This window comes from Rhipicephalus microplus, chromosome X (genome assembly GCF_043290135.1).
Source record: "Rhipicephalus microplus isolate Deutch F79 chromosome X, USDA_Rmic, whole genome shotgun sequence".
Taxonomy (NCBI): domain Eukaryota; kingdom Metazoa; phylum Arthropoda; class Arachnida; order Ixodida; family Ixodidae; genus Rhipicephalus; species Rhipicephalus microplus.
In genome coordinates this window covers 117,639,096-117,666,626 of record NC_134710.1, presented here as the reverse complement: position 1 = coordinate 117,666,626, position 27,531 = coordinate 117,639,096, and the positions used below count along the sequence as shown (strand labels likewise).

The 27,531-nt window shown below is 42.7% G+C and overlaps 1 protein-coding gene across 5 annotated transcripts in view; it reads right to left on the bottom strand.

Annotated features, from left to right (window-relative positions):
* The window catches only part of Tango10 (transport and golgi organization 10), a 77,930-nt gene that overhangs the window by 48,204 nt on the left and 2,195 nt on the right, over positions 1-27,531 (bottom strand). Inside the window, exons 1-3 of one of the 5 annotated variants that reach the window (XM_075877477.1) lie at positions 19,219-23,308; positions 18,416-18,545; positions 10,997-11,228 (exon numbers count right to left, since the gene is read on the bottom strand). In XM_075877477.1, the coding sequence (XP_075733592.1) occupies positions 10,997-11,179 (183 nt within the window). In that variant the 5' untranslated portion in view covers positions 11,180-11,228; positions 18,416-18,545; positions 19,219-23,308. The other 4 variants (XM_075877478.1, XM_075877476.1, XM_075877479.1 and 1 more) reach the window with 4 other exon arrangements.

Sequence of the window (27,531 nt, the reverse complement as noted above, 5' to 3'; positions counted from 1 at the left end):
GTTCAAGCCCACTATTGAAAGAACAGGCCCAGCAATGGCCTACGACATGAATTAAAAATTCAATGCAGATGGCTCAGAAATGTCCCTGATTAGACTGTAGTGACAACGAAATAAGACACTGTAAATAGAGAGCACCTAAAAGGCAGAGTGAAAAGAATGACAGATGCAACAGGTGCATTAACCCTTTCTCTACAGATTGACAGATATAGCTGTCATAGGATTTTGTACCAAAATGGCCAATGACGACTATACTCGTCATCTACAAAAAATGGTCACATGGAACCAATGGCAACTACGCTTGTCATAATTGTGCTTCTTGATGCCAGATGGCCATACTTGTTCATGTTGTGCGATTTGTGTCTCAGCTTTCATTTTATAGCCATACTTCATTCTATTGCCATGTGGTGAAGCCATTTGCCTGTTATATTTTATTGCACAATTAATTAAATTAAAAAATCAACTGAATTAAAACAAAGGTATCATTTTATTTGAAAAAAAAAAAAAAGAGCTCTACAAATATAGTGAATGAAAGTTTTTGGCAAGTTTGGTACAATTTTTCTTTTCTTATGCCAGAGAGAGAGTTAAAAATAGCTGGCACAAGATTTTAGTTGAAGCAAATGTGTAATTTATATAGGCAGTGAACCCCAGTAATTACTATATGCTGTTGTAGAAAATTCAGCAGTTTTGCCTGAAGGTGAAGTACTCAAGAGTGACATTAAGGTTTAGTGTTGCGCACTCCCTGTAGGAAATGCTACTGCAATAAGGAACATTTGTAACAATGTTATCAGCATTACCCCTCAGTGGTAAATAAAATAAAACAGAGGAATGTAGAAAACCATAGTTTTGTTGCAAGTGTAAGATAATGAATGTGATACTAACAAGTTGAATGTTATACAAAGTAACATTAGCAGCTCACTCCTTTAACTACCCACCGGGCATAACTAAACAAACCTGCTGCTACAGCAAGCAAAGTGACATTCGTGGTGTCTATGGCTTCAGTGTAAACTTTGCGATGAGAACATAGTGCGCGTATGGGCCGTCTGCTGATCCCCATCAAGATCAAGCCGGCAGTTAAGGCCTGCAGTTGTGACATATAAAAACTACTAAACAAATGGTATAAATGGGGTCACTACAGCAAACAGAGTAACATTCGTGCTGTCTATAGCTTCAGCAGTGGTGATACTCCTCATTTACGATTTGGAGCAATTGTTGGAGCAGAAAAAAGTCTGTTTTCGAGCAGATTTGCAGCAGGAGAAACTGTGTTTCGGAGCAAATTTGGAGCAGACAAAACGGAATTTAGGATCACTTGGTGCAAAACATGTCTAAATTTTCGATGAATATGTGTGTTCAAACTGGAAATGCTGCTGCAATGTAAACAAGGAGACAAGGCAGACGTCCAGAGAGCAGCCATTAATCAGGTTCTTAGCACCAAAGTGTCCCATTCTGGTTTCACTGTACTGCACAAGATGTGCAAAAGTAAAGTGTTAGTGACAAGAACGGTTACATGTGTTCATGACAAGGTAAGCATGGCGCATACTGTTTCTGCGATGGTGTCATAAGGTCATTCCGAAAAATAAAACTTAAGCAGAAAATCAGTAGCCTAACAATTAAAAAATGAAAATGAATAAAACTCATTTGTTGCAAGTGGGAATGTACTGTTTGAAATTGGTTACATAGTGCAATAAATAAGCACCACCCTACTCAATAATAGCTAGAGCTGTGAGCATCCAGAGACACTTTCCTTTCAATTTAGAGGATTTTCAGCTCTGCGCTTCCAGTTTTACAGATTCAGATAAAAAAGAGTATTCTAAAAATGTGAAACTGGCATGATTTAAACAGCTGGTACTAGGGGTGGGGTCAGTGATCAATCTAAATATGAAGGGGGGAGCGATGCACTTATTTAAGGCAGCCAAAAAGGAGACGAGTCCATTTGTCAAAATGTTGACTTTTGTGACTCGCCTGTTCACGAATCTTTCACCTAAGTATGCTGTCAAGGTGCGATGGGCGGGTATTGGCCCCGCACTACTGACATAGTTCGGGATTAACAACGGCATTCCACGAACAGGCAAGATGACAGATGGCGACCAAATGGTTAGGTAGGAGGAGTGCTACCATTTTTTTTTTATTTAGGAGGAGGGTGGAGGAGGTAGTCAGTGTGCGATTTGCGAACATAGGGTGCCGAGCTCACTCACAAGCATACTCCTCAACAAGTGTAAAGGAATCACTTGGGCAAATTTGCAAGCCGGGGAGACTTGTTTTACCCAACATTACTATGATTTTAACTTTCACTGCGTTAGCATATAGTGATAGTACCGACGAGATTTTTACCGTCGCCATCATGTTGCCTAATCCCGTTCACTCTGAGGCGCATGAGATAAGATCCCCCCTCCCCACCTTGGTCTTTTAGACTGGCCATCAAATTCTGAACAGGGAGGCAACACCCCGCCCGTCTTTAACTAGTGTCAAAAGACTAGGCTTGTGCCAATAGTGAATTTCAGGGTGGAAGCGAATTCAAAGCGAATAGTGATTTTGGTCGAATAATTTCTAATCGAATTCTAATAGTATGTGTGACATATAAAAAAGAGAATATTTATCATAACCTAACTAACCTGCACGATATTTCTTTTGAATTGAAATAGGGGCTCTATGCAAATGGCGTTTTTTTTTTTTCATTGAAAAGAAGTCGAAACAACCTTGATTATTAGTTTCGGTAGGATCCGAGTGATAACCTGTGAGATACATAACGTTTTAAAATTGATTGATTTGTGGGGTTTAACGTCTTTAAAACCACCATATGATTAAACGTTTTAAGATTGATTATACTTAAATCATATAAATCATCATAACAAGCTTAATAAATGAAGGATTGATTTGAGGGTAACATGTTCCTTTAAAAGGACCCTGCAACACTTTTTCAAGTATCCATGGAGCCAGTAAACATGCTTGTCGCCTCACAAATTTACCGCCGCAAAGTTTCTAGAATGAGTCCAGTACGAGCAGAGGTCCAAAAATTTGTCGCAAGCTGCAATTGCATTCTCCATTCTCGACCCGTCAAAAGAGCTGGAAGCTAAGTAGGGAAGGATGGCACAGGAAAAAAAAAACCACCATGAGCGCCTAGTGACCTTGAGCATTTTTTCTCTCTCTTTTTTCTTCAAATACGAGGCCTTTCAGTGCGATTGTGCACGTACTTGTGGACAAGCGGCGGCCTCACGCGGCGGTCCGATAACGAAGAGCGCGCCATGCTTAAATCAGCCGATGACTGTGACCAGAGCCGTGTTTTCTTTCTTGGCTGTGACAAGCAATTTTTGAGCTTGTAGTGTCATTTGCCGAGGGAAAAGAGCAATTTTTAGCTTTGAAAATTCATTGTGAATTTCAGGCCGCGTGCTGCGCAATAATACTTGCCTCGCGTGTTCTCGGTAGCCTCAACTACCGATCGGCAGCGTTTTCTGACCATGCTCAGTAAGTGTTGCAGGGCCCCTTTAAATCTGAAGGGGGGCTTTGCGGCAAAGCAATTTTTTTTTTGAGTAGGCATTTTCACAGCTTTGCATTACTACATTGCAGTAAAACTACCTTTACAAATGGACTAATGTACATTTATTTGTCCATTGCGAATACTTCAAAAATATTCGATAATTTAAATTCGAATCGAAGTGAATTCGGATACTCACCTATTCGTTGGAATATTCAAAGCCTTCGAATATTCGCACAAGCCTAAAAAAGACGCGAGGGCGAAGGGGGGTCCCTCTAGCACTAACTGCAACGTTTGATTTTACGAGCGCCGTCGTCCCTGGCGTGCGCGTTATCTCGCCAGCGCGAAGAGTATTCCTGAAGCGGCCGCACTCTCTTAAACCAGCATTTTCTAGATTTGCATGAGACCGGATCCTAGAGAGTGAGCTGCCAGCCTCACTTCATATAACATTGCAATTTGTTTCTATCGCATTAATCGCTTCAACCGTGCGGTGATACTGTTTTTTTTTTTTTTCGTCGACAACAGCATAGATTGTTCTAACGACGTTAAGAAGGCGTGAGAGCACTTGTTCTTTATTTGTGGCTGAATTCACGTCTCAATTACTATTTGCACTGGTTTGGATCCCTCGGTTAGGAAATCAAGGCGCGTGACGAGCCCTTGCACATTCGCGAGCTCTATTTGGATATTTAGGCTTAACAAATTGACGATGGGCATAGCGAAGAATGTTACACAGCATAATCAAGAGGAGTCTACTTTTTTGCAAAATATCAAATAAAATGTTTCATGGCCGAATTTTTTATTTGCGGGAATAGGAAGTTTCTAGCATGCAGTGCTGATACCTGTTCCCCATTGGCCACAGTGACTCCACAATGGTAGCCGGAGTGACTTTTCTACGCGTTATCGCCAGTTCCATAATAAATAAAAGAGGCTATCGACGACATGCTACACTTTCAACAACGGAGACACACGCAGAGGTGCAGACACTTTGGTTAGCAGCAGCATTATGAAAAAAGCTCTAGCTGTGTTTGTTGCGACCAAAAATAGTTTGGGGCCATACACGGTCCAATGCCGTGTACAAAGGCGGACTAGCGAACTTTGGCACAGTTGGGGCAAGCTGAACTCGAGTGTGCACAGCAAGGTGCAGAGATGTGAAATGGTAGCAAAACGGCGCAATTGGCGCAGTTGGATCACCACTGCTTCAGTGTAAACTTTGCGATGAGAACATAAAGCGTGTATGAATTATCTGCTGATCCCCTTCAAGATCAGGCCAGCAGTTAAGGCCTGCAGTTGTGACATACAAAACCTACTAAACAAATAGTATAAATGTGGCTGCTACAGCAAGCGGAGTGGCCTTCGTGCTGTCTATGGCTTCAGTGCAAACTTTGCTATGAGTAGATAGTGCCTATAAGGTATGAGCCATCTACTGATCCCAATCAAGATCAGGCCTGCAGATAAGGCCTGCAGTTGTGGCATACAAAAAGACTCCAACTTATGTATTTTGAGCAGACACCTCTAGCAAAGCCTTTCACTCAAAAGCTTTCTGAACTCACAAAGTAAAAGGTGGCCTTAGTATAAAAACCATCTACAACTTTATCAATGTGATATTGTCGCATTCAACCTGCAGAGGAGAGCTCGCACAGCCAGAAAGGAAGACGAAGCTCTTGCCCGGTCCTCTTTACGAGTGCCTTTCATTTTTAATTAAAGTGAGCTCTTCTATATCGGACTCCTGCTGTGTCTGCGTCGTGACACTGGTGGAGGTGCTGGCTACATGTCCAGGACACCTTGCAATAGCCCGGGATCTAGTCCACAAAGACTTCCGCTCGTCGAAACACCCGTTCACCGCGCCAGCCGCCGCCTGTTAGGCCTGAGCCCGGAGTTCGGTCCTTGGACGAAAAACATGACCGCGCCGGGAAGCCGTTGCCCCACCATGACGAGCCCAAGCACGACACAGGTGACTGTTTTCACCCATAAAACTCCTGTGGACTTCCATGGCAACACATATGAGGACGCAGATGACTGGTTTGAGGAGTTCGAGCGCACAGCCAACGTTAACGGGTGGAACGCCGCACAGAAGTTGGGGTACGTGTATTTCCCTCTTCAAGACGGGGCTCCCACGTGGTTCACGAATCGCGTGTGGTCAACGTGGGACGAGTTCTGGAGAAAGTTCCTGGGCCCCTTCGCAAACACTGAAAGGCGGGAGCATACACAACGACTCCTGGAATCACGGATTCAAAAGCCCAACGAGTCTGTTGCTATGTTTGTTGAGGACATGGCTCGTCTCTTTCATCGAGCCGATCGCGATATGTTCGAGAACAGAAAAATCAGCCACCTCATGCGTGGTGTTAAAGAGCAGCTGTTTGCTGGTCTCGTACGGAACCCACCTTCAAGCGTCGACGTATTTTTGAAGGAGGCGACCGCCATCGAACGCGCACTACAGCTACGGTACCGCCAGTACGACCGTCCAAACAACAGCGGACAAATCAGCGCAACCGCCGTGACCACTGTGACACCTGACGAGCGTTCTTTGCATGACCTGATACGCGAAATTGTGCAAGAAGAGGTGAAGAAGCTCGCCGCCACACCGAATGACTATGCGATTGCGTCGGTCACAGAAGTTGTTCGCCAAGAAATAAGGCAAGCGCTTTCACTTCCCGAGCCGAACACTGAAATGGTTAGGCCAACATATGCAGATATTCTCCGTCGACAGCCTAGATCTAACGTGTCGCCACCTCAGCAGTACCACCAGCAACAGCCGCCGACAGTGCCTTGGTACTACAGGGAAACGTCGACGCCGATGCGACCCCCACTCCGTAAGACCGACATATGGCGTACCCCTGACTACAGGCCCCTGTGCTTCCATTGTGGGGAAGCAGGCCACATCGTGCGGTATTGTCCTCATCGCGTTGCCGGGTATCAAGGATTTCTGTCCACTACCCCTCGGCGCTATTTCGACGGAAGACGCAACGTTGAAATGAGCACGATGATCCCGCGGGACGTTTCTCCTGGGTTCCAGCCACGCTCGACCTCCCCAGGTCATTTTCCCCAATCTAATAGAGGTAGCACCACGGACATGGCGAAAGGAAGATCTCCCAGTCCACGCCGGGGAAACTAAAAGCAGCGACCTTAGGGGGGAAGGTTGCGAATTGCCGAAGATTTCCCCCATTACCGCCGCACGAAGTGCCGCGAATTTCGAATGAACCGACGAAAGACGAGATTGCCACCGCCGACATTACACTTTTAATTGACGGTCACGACGTGACCGCACTGGTCGACACTGGTGCGGACTTTTCAATAATGAGTGCGAATCTGGCCGACAAACTCAAGAAGGTAAAAATGGAATGGACGGGGCCGCAAATTAGAGGAGCCGGAGGCCAGCTGCTGACGCCTACCGGAAAGTGCACCGCACGAATCAAGATCGGGGATTCATCATTCGTGGAAACCTTCGTTATTCTTTCTCAGTGTTGTAAACAGGCCATCTTGGGTATGGATTTCTTGCGGGAGTACGGTGCCATCATAAATATACCGGACGGTGTACTGACCTTCTCAGCGGACCATAGCGCAGCGCAAGCCCATGCACGTGATTGACGACGTGACCATGCCGCCTTGTCTCTGTCATGTGTAACACGCAGCATACTGGAGAAGGTGTCGCGGAACAAATATCGATGCTTTTACTCTCTCGAGGAATCGCTATTGCCAGAAGTCTCATCAGTGTAGTGTCTGGGCAAGCAGAGGTCCTGTTGACAAACTTCAGCAACGGGCGTTGACACATTACAGAGGGTACTACAGTTGCATATTTCGAAGAAATTGTAGAATTCCGCGAGTGCTTCGCAGTACAACAGGCAGAGACACCGGCCGCTTCAACACCACTGCCTGTCGACGTGAGCACAGATTTATCGCCAGGGCAGAGGCAGAGTCTTCTAGATATTCTCGGTCAGTTTGAAGATTGTTTTTCGTCGACCTCGAGGGTAAATCAAACGCCACTAACAAAGCACCGAATTATAACGGAAGAGACGGCAAGACCAATTCGATAAAACCCATACCGCGTGGCACCGAAAGAACGCGAAGCAATCCAAGAACAACTCCAGAAAATGCTCAATGATGACATCATTCAGCCGTCAAAAAGCCCTTGGGCATCACCGGTAGTGCTAGTTAAGAAGAAAGACGGCAGCTTACACTTCTGTGTGGACTACCGCAAGCTGAACCGCGTGACAAAGAAAGACGTATACCCACTACCGCGTATTGACAATTCACTTGACAGGCTGAGGCATGCACGCTTCTTCTCGTCGATGGACCTGAAAAGCGGTTATTGGCAAATCGAGGTCAATGAGCGGGACAGAGAAAAGACTGCTTTTGTTACGCCTGACGGGCTTTACGAGTTTAAAGTCTTGCCCTTCGGATTGTGCTCAGCCTCAGCAACATTTCAGAGACTGATGAATACCGTCCTATCAGGCCTTAAGTGGCAGACGTGTCTGGTATACCTCGACGACGTCATTGTTTTCTCACCAACATTCGAGGAACATCTAAGACGGCTGCTATTAGTATTTCGAACAATACGGTCCGCTGGCTTATTGCTGAAACCTGAGAAATGTCATTTCGGTTTCAAAGAACTCCGATTCTTAGGACATGTGATGAGCCATGAAGGTGTTCGTCTGGACCCCGACAAGATCGACGCCGTCCGAAAATTTCCGGTGCCAACAGAAAAGAAGGCCGTAAGACGTTTTCTTGGCCTTTGCGCCTACTACCGCAGGTTTATCGCCAATTTCTCGCACATAGCGTCGCCCTTAACACGCATAACGAGAGACGATGTTCCATTTTTATGGGGCGAAGAAGAACAAGCAGCATTTGACGGTCTACAACAGCCCCTGCAGACACCACCTGTGCTTGCTCACTTTGACGAGGACGCTCCAACCATGATCCACACTGATGCCAGCAACGTAGGTTTAGGCGCTGTACTCGTCCAGTGGCAAGACTCAGCCGAGAAAGTGATTGCATATGCAAGTAGGACGCTTTCCCGTGCCGAGTCCCATTATTTCACAACGGAAAAGGAATGTCTTGCTGTAGTATGGGCAGTTCTGAAGTTTCGCCCATACCTCTACGGCTGTCCCTTCCACGTAGTCAGCGACCACCACTCCCTTTGCTGGCTGACCAACTTGAAGGACCCATCCGGTCGGCTAGCGCGCAAGAGCTTACGCCTACAAGAATTCGATATGACGGTCGTCTATAAGTCGGGACGGCAGCACTCTGATGCTGATTGCTTATCCAGGTCGCCTATAAAGCAAGATGATGTCTCAGAAGATGATGACATGGCATTTTTAGGAGTGATCGACAGAGTCACCATTTCGTCTAAGCAGAAAGAAGACAGTGAGTTGCTCCCTCTTATTAATTTTCTTAACGGCCAGTCTACAAGCGCTCCCAAGATATTTGCAAGGAGCCTGCCATCATTCTGCTTGCGCAGTGGTGTCCTATACAAGAAGAGCTTTGCCCCCAGCGAAAATGCCCACTTACTTGTCGTCCCAACATCCATTCGCGATGAGATCCTGAGCGCTTGCCACGATGAGCCAACCTCCGGCCACCTCAGATACACGCGCACATTGGCCAGAATCCAACAGAAGTACTACTGGCTAAAGCTTCCAGGCACTGTAAAGCATTACGTCCGCATGTGCCTCGATTGTCAACGACGAAAATCGCCACCTTTAAAACCAGCCGGATTGTTGCAACCAGTTCAAGTGCCCACCATGCCTTTTGCACAAATCGGAATGGATCTCCTTGGACCATTTCCGACTTCGCATACTGGAAACAAGTGGGTAGTTGTCGCTACGGACTATCTTACTCGCTACGCAGAAACACAGGCTTTATCAAGTGGAACCGCAGTAGAAGCGGCGCGATTTTTCATTGAAAATATCGTTCTGAGGCATGGTGCTCCTAGAATTATAATAACAGACAGAGGTACCGCTTTCACGGCCATGCTTCTCAAGTCAGTACTTGAGTTGAGTGGAACAGCGCATCGAAAAACTACCTCGTACCACCCACAAACCAACGGCTTAACAGAACATCTCAACAAGACAATTGCTGATAAACTCAGTATGTACATCGACGCGGATCATAAAAATTGGGACGACGTTCTAGCATACGTGACATTTGCCTATAATACGGTGCAGCAGGAAACTACACGGAGCATGCCAGTTAGTCTTCTTTATGGCCGTGAAGTGACAATGCTTGATGCCATGCTGCTGCATGACTGCGAGGATACAGACACGGATGTTCAAGCCTTTACCCAACGAGCTGAAGAGGCACGGCAGCTAGCACGCGTGCGAATCGCCCGATAGCAGAGTTACGGTGCACAACGTTATAACCTGCGACACCGATACATCACTTATCAACCAGGCGAGAAAGTGTGGGTCTGGAGCCCTATTCGCCGACGTGGCCTTTTTGAAAAGTTACTGAAGAAGTACTTTGGTCCCTACAATGTTATACGGCCCCTAAGTGACGTGAATTATGAGGTCATCCCTGACAGTTCCTCGCGAGCTCAAAAATCTGAAATCGTACACGTTGTGCGGATGAAGCCATGTTGCAGTGAGCCAGTTGCGTAATACGTCAACTACATACACCGCATATTCTGTAGCCGAGCATCGGGTCGATGCTCTTCCTGGAGGGAGGCAAATGCTGCATTCAACCTGCAGAGGAGAGCTCGCACAGCCAGAGAGAAAGACGAAGCTCTTGCCCGGTCCACTTTACGAGCGCCTTTTATTTTTAATTAAAGTGAGTTCTTCTATATCGGACACCTGCTGTGTCTGCATCGTGACAATATGATACAGATTTACAGCATTTACAAAACTATGCATTACAAATGTCAGCAGATATTCTTGAAGCACTGAGCACTGTAGATCAATGTTAAGTGCAAACATGAATCGATTCAATCATTTGTGCACTACAGCATTCAAAATGCCTCATTTTAGACAGATTGTAGCTACAGAAAGCTAGAGTCTTCCCTAATGTTGCAATCATACAGCTACACTGTGACAATTTTATGTCCTCAGTTATCAATGTTTGTCTTCACATAATAAAATAATAAACACACTAACTTCCCTGAAATAATCCAGCACACGAATGACTAAGTTGATAGCTGGTATATATGTTAACAGCTCATGTAACATTAGTTATAAAAAAATATACAGTGGACAGGTTGGGGAACAAAAGGCATGAAAATACACCATAGGTGACCAGATGATGCTAAATGTTAGACTGCTAATGCCACTGTAATGTGTACAACACTGAAAAAAAGCATAAAACATAAAAACATGTTACCCATTCCTGTGTTAACAAAATCAGGAACTTGAACTGCAGCTCTTTTGCCACAAGTTTCCTGATCAGCACTTGAATTTTGCATTTTTTTATTTATTCATTAATTGATATATTTAGAGAATCATTTTAGCAAATGTGGTTACAACTTAATGCTGGACACATTCTAACACATCAATGGTGGAATCAAATATTTGTCCACAAATGGTAACAAATACTGCAACTCGCCTGAAACACATCGCTTGAAGCACACAGGATCAGCCGATGTGCAGCATACTGCTTTCCACCTACTTCTAAAGTAATATCACTAAGTAGACGGTCTGCATACAAGCCAGCAATCTTCTGCAGGACTGCCGATGAGTTTTCAAACTGTTGTTCGTGACCACTGGTGCACCTATTTCGACTTGCCATTCTAACGCTGCGTGCCACCACGCAGCTCTCCAACGTCCACGGCTATATGCTAAAAGAAAAAGACACAAACCAGAGGGAGTGTAGAAGGCACCTTCAACACTCTTTGGTCTAATGATTTATTGTTAAGGTGTTGCACTAAGTGACAAGAAAAAGTTGCGCAATGCGATAAGTAAAATTGACATTATACAATTAGTGGCACAAGTAGAAGACAAAGTTGGCCGAGACTCCATCAACATGAGTGCTGCAGTTCAAGATCAAATGACCATAGAGAAACAAGCACAAGGACATCATGTGCAAAAAAAATTATTTTAAAAACGAGCCAATCATAGAAATCCATGGATGGCCTAGAAAACAGTCACTGTAAGCCAAAGCATGCCCAGCATCTATTATGCTGATCCTGGGCCTCTTCCTTGGCCACTTAGTAACTGCATTGCAGTCATCTTTGATACTCCAAGGAACCTGTATTCTATCCCAACTACTACGCCAGCCAGCTCCACACTGCCTCACTTGTCAGCTTACCATGCTCTTTTGTTACACAATATTGAACAATCTGTTTATGAATTGACCGCTTGCCCTCAGTTCTCCCAGTGTAGCAGTTGTATCTCTTATGTAGCAGTTGTGAATGTTACCTCTCATTGTTGTACATTTTATAACTTTTATTTACATGCTTCTGCAGTTCCTCTTATGCTACGCGAATTATATTCTCTGCATCACATGTTCAAAGAGCTTTGTTTCACTATGGGTGTGCCAAGGTTATGCCTTAGTGACGCACAAAGTAAAAAAAAAAGTATATGCATTGCACTGATGAGTGCTATTTTAATATACTGATGTTCTTTCTTGCACCTTACAATACATAATCTTAACTTGTGCCCACCACACTTATTTAAGAAAGCTGTTTCCAAAATGCTAACTTTATTGACTGTATGACAAATTCAGTACATTATCAAGATGTGATTGCAATGAAATTCAAATACACATGTGAATAGACAAATGAACAAGATTTTCAAAGAAAAATGTTTCTATGTGTCACATAAATCAGTATTACACAAACTTAAAAGTTATAAATAGAATAAACTGTTTTACAGTAAAAGCTTGTTAATTCAATACTCATTAGCTTGAAAAATCTGATAATTCAGATGTTCTCTGGTCCCGGACAGCACATGTACTCTTTAGGGCATCAAACCCTAATTAATACAGTACTTGGCCACAATTCGGATAATTCGCATGACAAGCGCAAAGCATCACAAATGTGCGACACAAAAAAAAACGAAAACGGTGTTCCCAGAAAGCCAAAATATCTGTGGGCTTTCTGAAAGGCACAGTCACCATGTACAGTAGCGTTGTTGGTGTAATAAGTCATGGGTTCAAAGCACGTTTCAGCTTAAAACACGGAGGTATTGAGCTGTGCACTTTATGAAGTTGCGAATGATGATCATGGTGGCTCAGGCTACTATTTTGCAAAATAAGTCCTGGATTTAGGTATTCCTCAAGAAAATGAAAGTGCGTTGACTTAATAGACATTTGTTTTTTTTTTTTTATACTTTCGATAATTCAGTATCCAGTTAATTCGTACATGTTTTCTGGTCCTGTGAGATCTGAATTGACTAGTTTTTACTTGAGTGAGGTGTTTGGATCATCGAGTTTCCTATATTTACACAAGAGGGAACTCAGGCACTAGTGTCTGTGGGAGCTGCTATGCACGGCGCTTCAGCCAGCATGGGAAATCATGGGTAGTACACAGATTTGCCTAGTCTTCGTATTTCATGTTCCGTTTGGCTCCATGTGGCTTGAAGCTGCTTTGTCACGAAACAACAGTCTGCAAATGTTCAGCTGTTACACTTCACCACCTTAATCTTTTAGACTTACAATTTCGAATTGGGCCACGAAGTTCAAAAGGGTTTGTTTTTTCCTGGGAAACAAAACCAAAACGCAGCAATAAACGAGGCCCAAATATGATTACCCAACTGCAAGTACGAAGAGTAGGCAAATCCGTGTACTACCCATCGTTCCCATGAGCGCTGAATGATCACACTGCCACTGCAGAGTCCCCTCTAGTTAATTTTAGGAAACTCTATGGTTTGGATGCCTCACAGAACAGCATCAAAGTCAGAACCAGTAGCATCACAATGAGAAAGACTAGACTGTGATCATTACTGGTTGAATGATGATACTCCTTGTTTATCAGTCCACATAAGGCACATTATAAGGACTGCAAATTTGACAATTTGGTAACCATTTATTTCAACGGCCCCTCTTCATTGCAGGGACGCATGAATGACACAGGATCAGGGCATGCCCTGGAGCCATTAATTTGTCTCTTTTTTTAACATGGTGCTCTTCAAAATGGCGCTACATGAAGCAGACCAACATAAGGGCATTGTGAGACTATTTATTTTTTGAACATACAATGGCAGCGGCCTACAGTCAACCATGGTAATGGGTGAAGTTAAATAATCTGTGCGATAGAATGTGTCAAGAGAGATATTGCTTTTCAACCATATGCGATTCTTGCTTTACACATAGCACTTACAAGAAAGGACATATATACTCCATGGTGGTAAATGGCACAGAATCGCAAAAAATGACCGATTAATCAAAGTGAGAATGTATCCAAGTAGGTCTGAATATGAATATAATGAATACAAAGATAATGCTGAGTAATCTGATGAAAGAGAAAGAGTTCACAAGTGGAAGCCATACAATGGAGTGTATACAAGAATATGTACATTTAGGCAAAGTAGTAACAGGAGAGCTTTACGACGAAAAGGAAATTCACCAAAAAGTAAGAATGGGCTAAAGTGCATTAGGCAGGCACACCCAAATTCGCCAATGTCACTTGAAGACGCAGATGAAATATTTGCCCAACTCGATAATGGCAACCTATCAGATGTTGGCGATAGTGAAGATGAGGAGGATGACAATGTCGTTATTGAAGAGGCATAGAACGAAGACTCTGTTCTTGAAACACAGAAAACATCAGACGAGCCGGACGACAAACCGACATGTAAAGAAACTTCATGGCGTCGAAATACTTTTCACAAGCCCCCAGCAGATTTTAGTGGAGTTCGCGATCAAAATTAACCTTTCGTGGGTAAGTTGCCGGCTCTATATGAATATTTCTCACTCTACATTCTCAGGAGCGTATTTGTTGAACTGGCTGAAAAGACAAACTTTTATTCTATGTTCAAAGAAGGGAGGTCAGTCCAGAAGAGTTAGGAAGAAATAAGAAAATTTGCATCTCTGAATTTATTGATGGGAGTTGTTAAGTACCCCCCTCTGCATCTCTACTGGAAGCCCATTCTGAAAACAGAAATGTAGGCAAAGGTGGATATGTCAAGGAATCGTTTTGAAAAACTTTGCAACTGTCTCCACATTATGGACATCACAAAAGAAGACGATTCCAATGACGGCCTTTGGAAAGTGCGACCGCTGCTCACTTCCTTTCAACAAAGATGCCAGAATATTACGCTGGAGGAAAGATTGTGCATTGACGAGCAGATAATACAGTTTAAAGGTAAACTATACATTAAACACTACGTGACAGAGAAACTGAAGCCATGGGGTGTCAAGGTATTTATGATGTGCATAGCTTCCGGCATCATATACGATTTTCTGATTTACCAAGGTTCCTCCACACATCCGAATTAAGACCACAAGAAGAAATTCAGCGTCACAGATGCTCTAGTTATAAATTTCACGTCAATAATTCCTGATGGCCTTGGGCATAAGATGTTTCTTGATAATTACTTTACATCTTTGCCAGTGATTCAAGAGCTTGACACAAAGATTTATGCTGCTGGCACTATAAGCATCAACAGAACTCACAAGTGTCCTCTGAAATTAGAAAAAGAATTGAAAAAAGAAGGAAGAGGCTCCCATGACACTTTAGTTAGCAGTAATGGAAAGATTGCCATAACACGGTGGTTGGAGAATCGAGCGGTGAACATGGCATCCAACTTTTTAGCTGTTGAAGAGGAGGATAGTGTGTCACGATGGAGCAAGACAAACGGTGCTTTCATTGAGGTCAATTGGCCGGCTGTAGTGCAAGAATACAACAAAAGCATGGGAGGAGTTGACAAGACCGATTTTCTTGTGTCACTCTACAGGACCAACATTTGTTCTAGGAAGTGGACACTTCGTGTAATCACACATTTCATGAACCTGGCTGTAACGAACTCCTGGCTTGAATATTGGCGGAATGCTGAGCAACAAGGAATATGTATGAGCGATCAGATGGATCTTCTAGATTTCACGCGACATGTTGTAGAAACCCTAGCGAAACCTGGTATTGCTGACGTGTCGCGAAAGCATAGAAGGCCGTCATCTTGATTAATATGTGGGGTTTAACGTCTCAAAACCACCTAAGGATTATGAGACATGCCGTAGTGGAGGGCTCCGGAAATTTTGACCACCTGGGGTTCTTTAACGTGCACCCAAATCTGAGCACACGGGCCTACAACATTTCCGCCTCCATCGGAAATGCAGCCGCCACAGCCGGGATTCGATCCCGCGACCTGCGGGTCAGCAGCCGAGTAACTTAGCCACTAGACCACTGCGGCAGAGCAGAAGGCCATCATCTTCCCCGATTCAATCATTGAAAAAGCTTCAGTGTAACAATCGAAAGCCAGTTCAAGGTATCACCAGGTTGGTCATTGGCCTGTTCCTAAAGAAGAGCAGCAGCGTTGCATGCTTGAAGGGCAAGCCAAGAACCGAGTGCGAGAAGTGCAATGCTAATCTGTGCCTCACGAATGCACGAAACTGCTTCAAGGAATTACACGTCTGTCAGTGAAGATCCCATATATCAATAGAAAGTGTTTTATTTCATAAATTTAAGTGTATAAGTAGAAAATAAAACTGTCACATGAAGATTCACTTTTGCCTCCACTGCACCCATTGAGCCATGGTATCCTTCCTCATTTGAGGACATATTTCCAAACTTTAGGCTAAGCTAATAACGCATATCTTTAAAGTAAATGTCCCTTTCTTATGGTGTCAAGAAGCAAAATATCACTTTGAAAAAAATGCATGTCGAATATAAAAATTTCAGGGTCCAAAGGGTTAACAGATCAGAGGATGGCAGAATGGGTCAGGAAACAAACAGGGCCAGCAGATGTCCTAAGCAAAAGAAATGAACCTGGACCAGCCATATAATGCATAGAACAGTCAACCGGTGAGCAGTAAGAGCAACAGCATGTCCAACAAGAGATGTGAAATGTGATAAAAAAAGACACAGAGTTAGATAGAGTGACAATATTGTTAGCTGGAATAAAATGAAATCAGCTCACACAGGAAGAATAGGGTACTCTAGAGATCGGTCAGAGAATCCTTCATCCTGCAGTGAACGAAAGCAGGCAACAAATGATGATGATGATTATGCACTTCTATTGCCATGAGAGCCTCACTACTGAAATGAACTTGCACAATGAAGTTACCAATGCTCGCCAAACACTCCCTCTTCAAAAGTTTATAACTAGCAGCCTTTTAAATGGCAAATGTTTACGAGAGCCAAGTGATGGTGTGATAAAACACAAGCTATTGTTAATATTTATTCTTGGGCTAACTTATATCTGTATCACAATACATTGGGTGGAAGGTTATCAGTATCATATAGTAAATACCTCATACAATACATTCTATACATGAAAATATAAGATATGCCTACTGCCTAAGCCACACAGCTACATAGCAATTTTCAATGGTTAATCTTGAAGATCACACATTCACACTAATTTTTCTAATAACATAGTACGATTGTCAAGGCAGATGCTCAGAGACATGTGTCAAGATACTAATGATAGGCTTTATGGCAATATCAATTATATGGACACTCTCGGCTCATTTTCCCCATTGCGGTCATTCCTTGAAAATGCATATTTATTTTTATTTATTTCAATTTATTTTAATACTACTTACCCCAATATTCAGGGTTCTAGCAGGGTGTATATATAAAGAAAAGGCACAAAGAAAAATAAATCTGAAAAAAAAATTCCTAAGCAGCCGAGCAGGAATTCAAACCAGCGACCACTTGCTCCACAGGACGCTGCATTAGATCACTCAGCCAAGCGACATTCATGCACCAGCAATAACAATGGCGAGCTATTTATATACATCATTTACCCCAGACAGTATGCTGATCTCGGAGGAGCTTGAGCATGTTTTCTATCCCGCAATGCTCTTAATTTTCGTTCAATTTGAAAACTGCCCTTGAGACGAGCACAAAACAAGGCCCTTTTCTGCACTCACCAGAGATATGGAACAAAGGGGGGGTGGAGAATAAATAAATAATAAAAGTAATAAAAAAATAGCATGGCACACAGCTTGCACCAGATGCCACCACGCAGCAGGAGAGACAGGGGGGTCATTCCACGCACCGCAATTTAAAAGGAAAAATTGGGGGACCCTCAAGCTTTGCCTTTAAGTATTAGTAAACACCACAGCAACATCCTGTCCCTATAAATACTTCAATTCAAGCACTTAGTGCTTACTTTTTCGCGTACTATGTCACTCGAAAAGTTTAAATTGTGTATTACTACAATGTAATCGATAAACTTAAAATTGGTTTACGTCAGTGAAGCTTTCTTTCTCATATGGCTGCATTCTGTGTAATGGGTAGCATCCTTTAAACTATGAGCACTTATTTGCGTGAAATGGATTTGAACTTGCCATGCCCACATTACGAGGTCTTGAGGGAATACGTGCAGCAACATCTGTGCCTTTTATAATGGGTGGCCAGATTTAAACCCCAAAGTCATTATGATAATCACATGTTTTGATGCTCAATGATAATGTTTGCTTGTACCCATCAATATTACTGTGATATACGTTTTATCGTGAAGCCTCTATACAAGGCGCATGTGTTTGTGAAGCTCGAAAGTTATTCTCACTGCATTTCTAAGCAGACATGTGGCTGTGTGGTAGAACACCTGCTTGGCACGCAAACGGCTTGGGTTCAATCCCGATGCGGACCCAGAAATTTTTAATATTTATTTTATTTGCATTATTCTCAAATTTTCAAGTCACCGACAAGATAATTTTTGGCGCTCAACCAACGATGCCCACGTTGATACCGACGCTGATGTTGGCATTTCTGCTAAACAAGCTTTTTAACCTTATCGTGTTTAAATAAATATCTAAGGGCATCAGGTTCTGCATTGTCGACACTTGCAGCACGTTGCTTAAACACAATAAAGCATAACAACTGTGACAGTTGTTGCTTCACGCTTGTCCTGTGTATACCTGGAAGTTCTTGTCAAGGGTCCTTCTTTGTGCTTCAGCAGTGCACAACAAGTATTGAGCTCCTCATTGTTCTTGGTGTGACATTCCCATTTCTTGCTATCGCATCCACAGCTTCGCCCTTGCGGTGAAACTACAACATTTTTTCACTAGTCAGTTCTAGTTAGATTTCTTATTATAGCTGTTATGTTGAATGAAATAGCATACAGCTGGTGCTCACAGATTACCCTTTCAAACTTTATGGATAGTACCAATTTTGATAAGCACATTCTCAACACGTGTAATGAAATGTATTGCAGCTCTACCCAGGAGGTTTAAATACAATATATTGCAAAGTGCAGAAAGCTACAATCTTAAACAGCATTACATTACACTGCAAATTCGAGAACTTTGTCCATTGTGAGTGCTCATTCAGTTACCACTAAATGCCTATTCCAGTGCTTCATAATAGAATTAAAAATGCAAATGCTTGCATTCAGGAGGAAAGCAATGTTTTAATAAATTTTTTTGACTGGAAGTAGCCTGTTGGCAGCTGCTGTTGTACATCTCTTTCTGCACCAGAATGCTGTTTGATGTCACGTGATAAGAAATAGACCCCGCAGCTCACGTAATGAGGACACGTAACCGATGTCAGTAACCGATGGTAACCGATGGTCAATAAGACCAAAAACTCAATATATGACATTTAAAATGACAATTTCATCAACAGAAGAACCCTACTTACCGAGAAATTAATGTGAATGCACAAAAACACATGCGCCATGAATAGGACATTTATAAAATGATCCCAATGATGTCACACTTACCGCTCACAATTGATCACTCTCGCCTTGTGTGTTCACTAGAGGAAGTAAGTGTGCTTGTCGCTCTACCACTTTACCAACCATGTTCCAGACTCTCACCTAATCTGTGTATGAATTAATGTCCGATAAAAATTTATGCCAACTTTCCTTTCTCGCCTGTCGCCTGTCGACGCATTCTCTTGCCTTGCGACTTAATTTTCCAAAAGGGACACTAAAGTAAAATAACAATTTATTTCAAAGTGAAAGCTGAATGCATGACAACATCTAAAACGACAATATGATCAGCAGCAGTGCCCCACTTACCAAGAAATTAAGGTAAATGCATGAAAACACATGTGCTACATATAGAACATACATGTAGATGAACCGCCTAAAATTAATCACTAGTAATTTAACTAGCTGCACTAAATGAAGAACCTTCCGTGCATCAAGAGATGTAATAAAATTCTGCTTGTTCGTTTCTGTTTAATTCATGGAAAAAAGAACCATCGGACATTACTACAGGAAATGGTTTGAGTGGTTCAAAAGTTCATTTTTCGGCTGATTAAAATGGACAGGTCATGCCATCTAGCGGGGTCCAGTTGAACCAAACACACCTGCCATCTCAGAGGCCATGGCAGGAAATCCTTCGATGGCCGTTGTTGCTGCTGTGACTCCCGCTACTTTGGTTCTGCTGCTACTAGTATAGGCAGCCGCGCAGTGAAAGCGGAGAACATTGAGTACAGCAAGAGTGACATGAAAGATTCCGCTTGAGGTGGGTAATTTGAAGTGTACCAATGCGATGTGGACCACTAAAACGTGATTTTATTTCAAAAGAAGCACTTCATTGGCATAAAAGTAGCACTACGAGATTTCTGGACTACTACTTCAGCAATCAACATCGACTTAATATTTGACTTTAGTGTCCCTTTCAGAAGTATGTCTACTTAGCACATATAGTGATCACATATCCGAAGTATGAGATTGAAATAACAAGAAGAATAACAATTAGGTGGAGAGCACTTGGCAGTCGTTCTTAGATTATATTATACCATTTATCAGCATCCTTTAATAAAACAGTATATATATAGACTACATTTTTCCACTACTTACCTTTAGGGCAGCAAGTGAAGGCTTATGAAAAAGGTGCAATTGAAATTGAGGATGATACAACAGAAGAAAGAAGAGTGGGTCATTGAACAAACACGTGTTAATGACATCTTAGTTGAAATCAAGAAAAAATGGGCAGTCAGAGAATGTAGTGATAAGCCAAGATAACTGCTGGTCACCGACTCGATTCCAAAAATATGCAAGCAAACAGGGTGAGGCATGATTGATTTATATGTGGGGTTTAACGTCCCAAAACCACTATATGATTTTGAGAGACGCCGTAGTGGAGGGCTCCAGAAATTTCGACCACCTGGGGTTCTTAATGTGCACCCAAATCTGAGCACATGGGCCTACAACATTTTCGCCTCCATCAAAAATGCAGCTGCCGCAGTCGAGATTCGATCACGCGACCTGCTGGCCAGCAGCTGAGTTGATTTGATTGATTTGTGGGGTTTAACGTCTCAAAACCACGATATGATTATGAGAGACGCCGTAGTGGAGGGCTCCGGAAATTTTGACCACCTGGGGTTCTTTAACGTGCACCCAAATCTGAGCACACTGGCCTACAACATTTCCGCCTCCATCGGAAATGCAGCCGCCGCAGCCGGGATTCGAACCCGCGCCCTGCGGGTCAGCAGCCGAGTACCTTAGCCACTAGACCACCGCGGCAGGGCGGCCAGCAGCTGAGTACCTCAGCCACTAGACCACCGTGGTGGGGTGCAGGGTGAGGCAGAACGGTAGGTTGGTAGACGAGATTGGGAAGTTTGTGGAGATAATATGGTCACAGCAAGCCTAGAACCACGTTAACTGGAGAAACATTGGAGAGGCCTTTGCCCTGCAGCGGCTGTAGTCAGGCTGATGATGACAACGACGATGATGATGAAAATGAAAGCTGTTCATGCAGGGCAGGGTAGATTGGACTTTGCCCTGCAGTGGCTGTAGTCAGGCTGATGATGACGACGATGATGATGAAAATGGAAGCTGTTCATGCAGGGCAGGGTAGATTGGAGATCATTAGGAAAGATCTTCATCCTGCAGTGGACATAAAATAGTCTGGCAATGATAATGATCAAAGGAGTACAGATAACTTTTGATGATAGATTTCTGTGTACACACACACCATCTACAATATATCAATGAAAAATATAGTACCCCACGCAACTCAGTGCAAAACAGTGCATGTTGTGACATTAGCATCAACTTGGTTGTAATGTTGTAATATTAAACAACCGACAATGACCGATGTCAGAAACATGTGTTGGGTGCCAGGCTCCTCACATGTGCTCTCTGCAGCGAATGGCAACAAAAATGCTTCAACGTGACCAACTTTATTTAATTGAAAGAAGAGAGAAAAAGAAAACCTTGTCCCGCCTTTGTCAGTGCTCTCTGAAAACAATACTGTGATTGAGCACTACAGAAAAGTCTCCAAATAACAAACTAGTTGTACAAGATCTATAAAATTTTAAAACATATTAAAATTTAACAATTTAAAACATTTAACAACTAAAACATTTAAAACAATTTCAAACCTATTCAGTATGCATTCTACACATATGGAACTATACATTTGTATTAACACGCAAACACTTACACTATTTATGATTGAAATGCAATAAGATTTTTTTTGGCAGCATTGTCTGTTAGTTCTCATTAATATTGTGTCTAACAAAGAAAAGTGAGCCCTTAAACGTAGAAGATTTTACCAAGTCATTTAAAAACATATTTACTGTGAAGTATCCAAGTATTCATCCTATAAAAGGCCTCTGGCCCCATATACTGTCATTAAATTAAATCATGCCCATTCTATTTTTCTTTGGGAGCCCGAAAGAATTTCAACACATTATAAGCACTCACTTGAAATGAAGGAAACTACTGGAAGCAGAGAAATTTGAAAATAATTCTGCAAAAACGAGATTATGGACAACAAATTTGATAGCACAGACCTGCAGATTTGCAAAAGCTCCCTTACTTCAGCTATAATGAAAAATTGACTAATGTATCAAGGTTTCTTAAATGAATACTGAACAAAATTTTTGACGTCGCTACCTTCAACTAAATTGAAAGATTGAGTCATGAAATCTATTCAGACAACCTTCATTTAGGAAAGAAACAACAGGAAAATAATGACTTTATGTGTTTTTTACAAACTGCCACATCTAGATGGCGGTACTGCGACCTAGAAAAGGTGATGTCAAACACCCAAAATGGGCAAGCCAATAATGCCAGCTCAAATCTTTCGACCTGCTCGGCACCCCTTACATTTCCCAGAACCATTAACAGCAGCGGTAGGAGGCAATGCTTTTGTGCAACAGGGAGAGTGGGATGAAAGGAGAGGTGGAGAAAAGAAAGAGGAAGACAAGACCAATGCACCCTTCATGTGCCTCGTCGATTGTAATGTCATGCTCATGCTCAGGTGCAGCTGCCGCATGCTGACAATCAATAAAAAATACAAGCTACTGTTAATAAAATATGGAAAATTAACTCTTTATCGAAACATTCGCATCCACAGAACAGAATTTTAAAGTTTTGTCTGTTTTTTCAATTTTTGTTGAGTATCCCAGATACAAATAGCAAGTACCATAACTAGCACAATCATTCTGCTAGTGCACAATATTTAGCTACCTCAAATATTTGCATTCGTATCTTGTGCCAGTATCAGGTTAGAATAAAAAATTTTAAAAATGCCCAGTGCACTTTCTTGCAAAAGTTTATCTTCCAGCCAAAAGCTCTCGTTCGCAACTAAGTTTTTTGCTCCAAGTGCATAACCCCCCTTCCAATACAGTGATGGCACACATGCAGCTTTCAAAAGGTCTTTCAAAAATTACTACATTAATGCCAAGCTACATTCCTCAGCCCCATCCTACACATGCAGGCTGGTGTAAGCTCAGCCACATAATCAGAGAAATAATTACACAACAGTGAAAACATTATCTTTATTTTTTTAATGCAATCATCATCCTCAACATTATCATCACCAGCCTGACTACATCCACTGCAGGACAAAGGTCTCTTCCATGTTCTGCCATTCAACTCGGTCCCGTGCTTGCTGCTGCCAATTTATACCCTCAAACTCCTTAATCTCAACTGCCCACCTAATCTTCTGTCTCCCCCTAACCCGCTTGCCTTCTCTAGGAATCCAATTAGTTACCCTTAATGACCAGCAGTTATCCTGTCTATGTGCTACATGCCCAGCCCATGTCCATTTCCTTTTCTTGATTTCAACTATGATATCCTTAACCCCAGTTTGTTCCCTAATCCACGCTGCTCTCTTTTTGGCTCTTAAGGTTACACCTACCATTTTCCTTTCCATTGCTCGCTGCATCGTCCTCAATTTAAGCTGAACCCTCTTTATAAGTCTCCAGGTTTCTGCTCCATAGCTAAGTATCGACAAGATAGAGCTGTTATATACCTTCCTCTTGAGGGATAGTGGCAATCTACCTGTCATAATTTGTAAGTGCTTGCCAAATGTGCTCTACCTAATTTTTATTCTCCTAGTTACTTCAATCTCATGGTTCGGCTCTGCGGTTATTACCTGTCCTAAGTAGACATAGTCTTTTAAAACTTGAAGTGGACTATTGCCTATCTCGAAGCGCTGCTCTCTTCCGAGGTTGTTGTACATTACTTTCCTTTTCTGCAGATTATTCTGCTCTCCTTGTCTAACACCATAATCATGAGCTGTAATTCGTCCCCTGAGTTAATCAGCAATGTAATGTCATCGGCGAAGTGCAGGTTACTAAGGTACTTTCCATTAACTCTTACGCCCAACTGTTCCCATTCCAGGCCTCTAAAAACCTCCTGTAAGCACGCGGTAAATAGCATTGGGGAGATTGTATCTCCTTGCCTCACACCCTTCTTGATTGGTATTCTGTTGCTTTCTTTATGCAGCACTATGGTAGCAGTTGATCCCCTGTAGATTTCTTACAGTATGTTTATATATGCTTCGTCCACGCACTGATTCCGCAGTGTCTGCATGACTGCTGATATTTCTACTCAAACACCTTTTCGTAATCTATGAAGGCTATGTATAGTGGTTGGCAATGATATTTCTACTGAATCAAACGCCTTGTCGTAATCTATGAAGGCTATGTATAGTGCTTGGTTATACTCCGAGCATTTTTCTATTACCTGATTGATAGTATGAATATGGTCGATTGTTGAGTAGCCTGTTCGAAATCCTGCTTGTTCCTTTAGTTGATTTAATTCTAATGTTTTCTTTACTCTGTTAGCAATTACCTTTGTAAATAGCTTGTATACTACAGAGAGCAAGCTGATCGGCCTGTAATTCAAGTCCTTGTCATCTCCTTTCTCATGTATTAAGATGATGTTAGCATTCTTCCAAGATTCAGGTGCTCTTCCCATCAGAAGACACCTTGTAAACAGGGTCGCTAGTTTTTCTAACACAATATGTCCTACATCTTTCAGCAGATCTGATGTTACCTGATCCTTACCAGCAGCTTTGCTTCTTTGCATGCTCTTCAAGGCTTTTCTGAATTCTATCATTACTGGTGGGGTATCATCTGGGTTACTGCTAGTTCTTATATTAAGGTCGTGGTTGTGCTTGCTACTGTACAGATCTCTGTAAAACTACTCTGCTAATTTTACTATCCTATCCATATTGGTAATTACTTTGCCTTCCTCGTCCCTTAGTACATACATCTGGTTTTCGCCTATCCCAAGTTTTCTCTTCACTGCTTCGACGCTTCCTCCGTTTTTCAGAGCGTGTTCAATTCTCTCCATGTTATACCTTCTTACATCGGATACCTTACGCTTATTAATCAACTTTGAAAGCTCTACCAACACTATTTTGTCTGTTGTACTTGAGGCTTTCATGCTTTGACGCTTTTTAATGAGATTCTTCGTTTCCTGGGAAAGCTTGCCAGTGTCCTGTCTAACTACCCTGCCTCCAACTTCCACTGCACACTCCGTAATGATACTCGTCAGATTATCATTCATTGCGTCAACGCTAAGGCTGTTTTCTTCGATAAGAGCTGAGTACCTGTTCTGAAGCGAGACTCTGAATTCCTGTACTTTCCCCCTCAGTGCTAGCTCACTGATTGGCTTCTTACATATCATTTTCTATTGTTCCTTCTTGAAGTCTAGGTGAATTTGGGACTGTACAATTCTATGGTCACAGCATCGTACCTTGCCAAGCACTTCCACATCCTGCACGATGCCTGGCTGTGCCCTCAGTATAAAGTCTATTTCGTTCTTATTTTCTCCGTTAGGACACCTCCATGTCTACTTAGGGTTCCCTCGCTTTTGGTAGAAGGTATTCAAAATCTGTAAATTATTGCGTTCTGCGAATTATACTAGTAGCTCCCCTCTGGCATTTCTAGTACTGATGCCATAACCTCCTACTGCCTCAATCAACCAAAGGAACAAGCAGGATTACGAACAGGCTAACAATTGACCACATTCATACTATCAATCAGGTAATAAAAAAAATGCTCAGAATATAGCCAACCACCATACATAGCCTTCATAGATTACGAGAAGGGGTTTGATTCAGTAGAAATATCAGCAGTCATACAGACACTGCGGAATCAAGGCGTCGACGAAGCATATAAAAACATCCTGGAAGAAATCTACAGGGGATCAACTGCTATCATAGTGCTGCATAAAAAAAGCAACAGAATACCAATCAAGAAGGGTGTGAGGCAAGGAGATACAATCTCCCCAATGCTATTTACCACGTGCTTACAGGAGATTTTCAGAGGCCTAGAATGGGAACAGTTAGGCATAAGATTTAAAGGAGAGTACCTTAGTAACCTGCACTTCGCCGATGACATTGCATTGCTGATTAACTCAGGGGACGAATTACAGCTCATGATTATGGAGTTAGACAAGGAGAGCAGGAAAGTAGGTCTTAAAATTAATCGGCGGGAAACGAAAGTAATGCACAACAACCTCGGAAGAGAACAGCGCTTTGAGATAGGTAATAGTGCACTTGAAGTTGTAAAAGACTACGTTACTTAGGACAGGTAATAACTGCGGAGCCGAACCACGAGATTGAAGTAACTAAAAGAATAAGAATGGGGTGGAGCACATTTGGCAAGCACTCTCAATTCATGACTGGTAGATTGCTACTATCCCTCAAGAGGAAGGTATATAACAGCGGCATCTTGCCAGTACTTATTTACGGAGCAGAAACCTGGAGGCTTACAAAGAGGGTTCAGCTTAAAGTGAGGACGACACAGCGAGCCATGGAAAGGAAAATGATAGGTGTAACCTTAATAAACAAGAGGAGAGTAAAGTGGGTCAGGGAACAAACTGGGCTTAAAGATATCATAGTTGAAATCAAGAAAAGGAAATGGACATGGGCTGGGTATATATGACATAGACAGGATAACCGCTGGTCGTTAACGGTAACTCACTGAACTCCTAGAGAAGGCAAGTGGGTTAGGGGGGAGACAGAAGGTTGGGTGGACAGATGAGATTAGGAAGTTTGCGGGTATAAATTGGCAGAAGCAAGCACAGGACCGAGTTGACTGGCGGAACATGGGAGAGGCCTTCGTCCTGCGGTGGACATAGTCAAGCTGATGATGATGATGACTACTGACTGCTGAGGGTGAGCCCTGCTACCCTGTCAATTAATGAGCATTAGCATGTCTGTTCCCACCTACTTATTACGTTTCCTACATTACCAAAAAATGCTTTGCATGAACATGTACCATTAGAGTGCCAATTTACACATTGCAAAAATAGTGAGGGCCCCCTAGTGTACAGATTAAAGAGGCCCTGCAACACTTTGTGAGCATGGTCAGAAAACGCTGCCGATTAGGAGTAAAGGCTGCCGAAAACACGTAAGCCAAATATTATAGCGCAGCACGCGGCCTGAAATTCACAATAAATTATCAAAGTCGGCTGAAAATTGCTTTCTCCTTTCTCTACAAATGATGGAAGACGCACAAAAACCACTCCTAGAAAGCCCATCTATCAGCCATTGGGGGATTTGAACATGGTGCACTCAGTCGTTACAGGGATAACCATGGGAGGCCTTGGCTTGTCCCAGCGTGATCACACTGGAAAAGCCACGTATTCAAAGAAAAAAAATAAAAAAGTGCTCAAGGTCACGAGGAGCGCTTGACGTATTTTCTTTGCCCCTGCCATCCCTCGCAGCTTAGCTTCCAACGGTTTCGTCAGGACGAGAAAAGAGAGAATGCGATTGCAGTGTGCAACAAATTGTTGTAACTCCGCTCGTCCTGGATGAATTCTTAAAATTTTTGC